This window comes from Aricia agestis, chromosome Z (genome assembly GCF_905147365.1).
Source record: "Aricia agestis chromosome Z, ilAriAges1.1, whole genome shotgun sequence".
In the NCBI taxonomy this organism is placed as follows: domain Eukaryota; kingdom Metazoa; phylum Arthropoda; class Insecta; order Lepidoptera; family Lycaenidae; genus Aricia; species Aricia agestis.
The window spans coordinates 26,584,013-26,589,305 of NC_056428.1; the positions used below are offsets into that span (position 1 = coordinate 26,584,013).

At 33.4% G+C, this 5,293-nt stretch overlaps 1 protein-coding gene across 1 annotated transcript; it reads right to left on the bottom strand.

The window, feature by feature from the left end:
- Positions 1 to 1,773: 1,773 nt before the first annotated feature.
- On the bottom strand, positions 1,774 to 3,474 carry LOC121738806 (heparanase-like). The gene has a single exon (XM_042131056.1). The coding sequence runs from the start codon at positions 3,356 to 3,358 to the stop codon at positions 1,844 to 1,846; it is 1,515 nt and encodes a 504-aa protein (XP_041986990.1). The 5' UTR covers positions 3,359 to 3,474; the 3' UTR covers positions 1,774 to 1,843.
- Positions 3,475 to 5,293: the final 1,819 nt, after the last annotated feature.

Consider the following 5,293-nt stretch of genomic DNA (forward strand, 5'->3'; position numbering starts at 1 on the left):
TTATGCTCCTATTTATAAATTCGTGTACTGTGTAACAAGCAGTACTATTATTTTGTAACACATTAATTAAAAATTAAAATAATACTTTTTCATTTTATAAACTATATTTATGTAGGATCCGAAACATCTGCATCCGCATCCGCGGATGTGAACCTCTAAAAATCCGCATCCGCATTCGCATCCGCGGATGTGAAAAAATCGGGATCCGCAACATCCCTGGTTCAAACTACAAAGCATTTAAACAGTTCATAAAGAGTGTTATTATGTTCTAAAACAACCTTAGTTATCCATCTTGATTCTTGCCTCAACATCTAATATCTTGGGCTGTAAATATACATCATCATGAATATTTAAAATATACAATAATTGAAATTGAAAAACACTCAAAGTCATTTAAGGTGTAAAAAGATATTATATAAACATTCTTCCATATCATAAAAGAAGTAATTACTAACTAAGTAATCATATTATATTTTAGATAGACATATTTTATTTTACATAATTATTTATTCCACAACATTTCTAAATAAAAATTCGAGTCATATTGTATACAAAAGTTAATAGGCACAATTGTAAAATTAATATAGAATTAAGTATATTAAATCTAATCAGTCTTACATTTAGGCACCGTTTTTCACAACAGTAGAAATGATCAGATTTTTTAATTCACTGGTTGTTAAGGTAAGTATTATGATCACAAAATGTGTTGATTAAAAATAAAATCTACTTTTAGCCCCTTACTAATTAAAATTTGAAAGATCCATATTGTATGAAGTTACATAATTTTCTGTTTTGTATAAAGTTGGTCAAACCAACATAATATCTGACAGTTCTTGGACAAAACAATTGGAAACTAAATGTCCGTAAAACAGTATTTTTAAATAATAAGGATAATTTAGTAAACTTTTAAATTTTGTATCTTACTGTTTCCTTATATAATATAGTGAAACATTGGAATACATTGTAAAATACAACAAACAGCTTTAGGGATAATGGAAAAAATCAATATTTAAATTATTGTCTTAAAGTTTAAACGGAAGATCAAGTTAGATCAGATCTTTAACAATAATAGAAATCAGTCAGAAACAGTGGTACATAATATTGTAACTTACTGCAGAATTCATAATGTGGAAATAATAGAAAAGGTATACTGAGTACCGTTTCCACACATAAAATATTAAAAGATTTGTCATAAAATGTACCATTGTTTTCCATCCAAAGCATTAAAATATATTTTGTCACAATTATACAGTCATATTCTTTATAAGAACTATGAGGACATTAATATTCTAATTAGCTCTTATCTAAAGGTCAGCTGCTTATAATATGAGTTCTTCCTTGACTGACAAGCGAGGCTGAGCTCATAAATAGTTATTAAGCCCAATGATAAAATATTGCGAGCCATGATTGAATGACATCATATTGTAGACAAAATGAGAAAGCTAATGCAAGCAGCGCTGGTAGATATGAAATCCTAAAGTAAATTTAATAATGTACTGTACTACATTATTATTAACATAAATACCTACTTTGTTTTATTACCCAAAATTCTTGCGATAATATATGACATAAAATGATATCATCTTGGTTTCAAATCATACAAAGTTAAAAATATATTATAACTCTAGAAATTTCACCAAAAATAAACTTAATAATACAAGAAAATTAACTATTTCAATCTTTGTGGGTTGTAAACTGTAATTACAACCTCTAGGTTGTAATTACAGTTTACAACCTAGAGATAGTTTATTCATAAAAAATTAAAAGGTGCAAGGACTAAAAATGCATTGTCTGGACAAGTTTTAAGACAATAAGCCTAAGCAAGATTGAAAATCTTAAAGGTTTACTTACAGTTTTCAACTGATGTATTTTTAATAACCCAAAAACCAATGGAATAAGGCGGCATTGAAATGTGATTACCATATTTTATATGGTTTGGTTTGAAATTGGGAACAGATGATTCATATTGTAATGGCCATCCATTTAGAAGTATGGTTTTTGTTTTTCTGTTATTAGATGGCGCACTTATAATATACTCATCAATGTCTAAATTGTTACTTTTAAAAGCAGTGCCATTTAGCAAAAATTTTGCCTTTTCCAACTGCAGATTGACAGCATAAATAGTAATTGCTGTGGGATCACTAGTATACTTTGTGTTTGCACAATGGGCATACATTCTCTGATACTGAGAACACTTACAAGTGAGATTCAATACTTTACTGCCAACAAGTTTCTTGTAGAGAACACTGATCCACCAATCCGGAAGGGGCTCAAAATCATGATCGATCATACTGTAGTTGCCTCCATAGAAACTCTGTCGGAACACAGATGTTATGTTGTATCTTGCAGCCAAACCCAGCTTATCCACCCACAGTGGAGACCCAGCATAAGTATTGGACAACCCAGGGGCACCTCCTCCATAAGACGTGCTGGTCTCTGTGAGCCACATCGGAATATTATTGTAGTCCTTTGTGTGACTTTGCATAGTTTCTATTTGCTCCTTTAACAGATCAAATGTTTTGGGATTCCAGAATTCTTCTAATGTTGCTGTCCTACTATTGAGATAATATTGATGCCATGATCTCACACTGATGCTATGTGAACCATTTCCTAAAAATTCTACCATATATTTTAGACAATTCGGTTGATGTTCCTGGGGCCTGGTGGTATCGGGGCCAACCAGTAATGATTTTTTATAACCATTGGTATTTAGAAGTTTCCTTAGCTTTTTAAAATCGTGAGCCAGCACTTGAGGAGTGATTGTTACATTAAAAACGTGATGGAAAGAGTTAGGCTCGTTACCGAGCTGCCAATCGATGTCATACTTTTTTTCATGAGAATATTTCAGTATTTCCAGAGCATTGTGGGAATTCCAGCCGTGCTCATTTCGCATAAGGACATTAAACGTAAAAAGAAGTTTTAAATTAGTCGCTTTGCAGAACTCGTTGATTTGCGTCCACTTCGAGCCAGTTAGATAGAAGCACTCTAGGGGTGGGTGAGCAGAGTCGTTGGACGTGTGTACATAATGCTGACATGGTAAAGGCGGATTTTCGTCAGCGCTAAATATGAGAAGATCAGAGAGGGTACCTCCCAGGCGAACTCGCGCCGGTGCCAACGCCGCAGCTAATTCTCCAAACCTTTTGTTTGAGAAATCCAATGTATTGTGATGTTGAACTTGCGAAGTGTCTATGCCGATGCTTAGAAAGTTCTCTGGTAGCACAGCGGGAATAGATTCATCCTTGTTAATAGTAATATAACACCTTTCACCTATATTGAACTTGACGAAAAAGACTAGGAGAGCAGTATTACAGCATAAAAAAATGGCACACGTCAATACTAGGCGTCTGTTGGATAACATTTTGTTGTCATATATTTTTAAAGACGAAAACACATGCTTATACACTCCGATTCAGTTATAAAATTTAATTATTACTGAGAAGGCACATAACCAACTTGTGGTTTCACGATGCTCATTTTCTAGTGCGATTTTTCAATTTTCAACGTTTGCATTCAATTGTCAATTATCTGTCACATCCATATCATCCAATGAGGGATTCTTCTTCTTTTTCCTATATTTTTAATTTGATTGTCAAACAGTTTCTATTTTAATAACTAGATGGCGTATGGGTAGACAACTATCGGTAATACCAGGGAATACCGTCAATAATTGCTACAAAACTGGGCAAAAGAATGTAAAACTTGATACATTTCAATTTGAAAAAGAAGCAATAATATTCCAATGAATAGGATAATAAGGTTATTATAACGATGTTTTAGCTAAAATTCACGGAAGAAATAGCCCTATTTACTGATATTCACACCAAATGTCACAGGAATTCATTTTGGTTTTGACAACATCTTACCTGCACTTGTGCAAGAAAACGCATATATGGCTAATATTTTACCAATAATGAATATCAAAAACCCAAATAACACAATTTGGGAAAAAATAATAAAAACCACACCAACAATAAAAAGTAGAAGAAGTTTGAAAGTGACATGCCCGCCAAAACTCTTACAGTTGTCAAGTTTCAGTTTGACAAGTTTTTATTATGTCAGCGTGTTCCTAAACTATTACCAGTGTACTGGCCTAATCGCTTAGGCCAATGATCGCTTAGGTTTAAGATATGTCACACTTGACAGTACACTGATATTTTTTGGAAACACAACCCATATGCAATTATGTAGTCAGTGATGCCAACCTGCAGATAATTTCAGAACGGTGAGGAACCAATAGAAAATCTAGAAGTTTCTATCCTTACGCCATCTAGTTAAGATTGTTAAAATTAAAATTAAAAAATATAAATGAAAATCCCTCATGGTCACATGATCACATCCATTGAGGTACTATAGACTGGAGAGAGCCTTATATCGGTGTATAAGCGTCAAAATCGTGTAATGTTATGTCCTACTTACTAGGACATAACAAAGGAGTCGGTCTGCATATTTCATGTAATAAAAGTGTTAATAAAGGTTTTTAGTGAACATTTAATGCTAAATATTGTTGAGTTTTGTAGTTTCGCTACAAAATAAACCATAAGAATGGTCAAAGAATGCCTCAAACACGTGGATTTAACATTAAATACGTAAGTTTTGAACAACGTTTTTTGGGCTTTTCAATCGGTATTTTTGTAACCAAAAAAGATAATTTATAAGTTTATTAATCCCTTATTCGTGCTATATAAGGCATAAGTGCTAAAAATGTCACATCAATTAATAATTTCGCTATAAAAATTGCATAGCTTTTTACGTGTGTTTACGGATTCTCATCACTTGAACTATAGTTAATCGTTATCATGAACTAATTGACTTTCTTTCCTGCACCATTGAAATAATCAACAAATAGAAATATTCAAGAAAATAAACGCACACTACTTGTATGAAAATAAGCACAAAATTACCACGCGATGACGGGCTAAGACTACATCTATAATAAGTATATACTTCATCTATGGTCACATCACTCACAAGTCCGACGCGACGTATATCATAATCTGTGGCATAGATTAAGGATATAGGTAGATGCATGATGCATCTGATGGGATGGCCATGACAGGTGATTCACTGAGAGACTGTTCCAGCTGTCGAAATGCCCGCCGTCCTGGCCCTGAGAGCCACCTTTTTGGCCTCCATCTTAACAAGTAGAGGAAGTGGAGTTTTCGTAATATACTCGATATGCTTATTCCAAGTGAGTCCTTTGTCTAGGATTACTCCTAGATATTTGACATCACCCGCAAACTTAATAGTTTTCCCGAAGAGTGTTGACTGTTGGGGGTCTCAGTCCCTCCAACTT

Excerpts from the sequence above, each read along its gene's own strand:
- LOC121738806 (XM_042131056.1), bottom strand. The coding sequence starts at position 3,358 with ATGTTATCCAACAGACGCCTAGTATTGACGTGTGCCATTTTTTTATGC.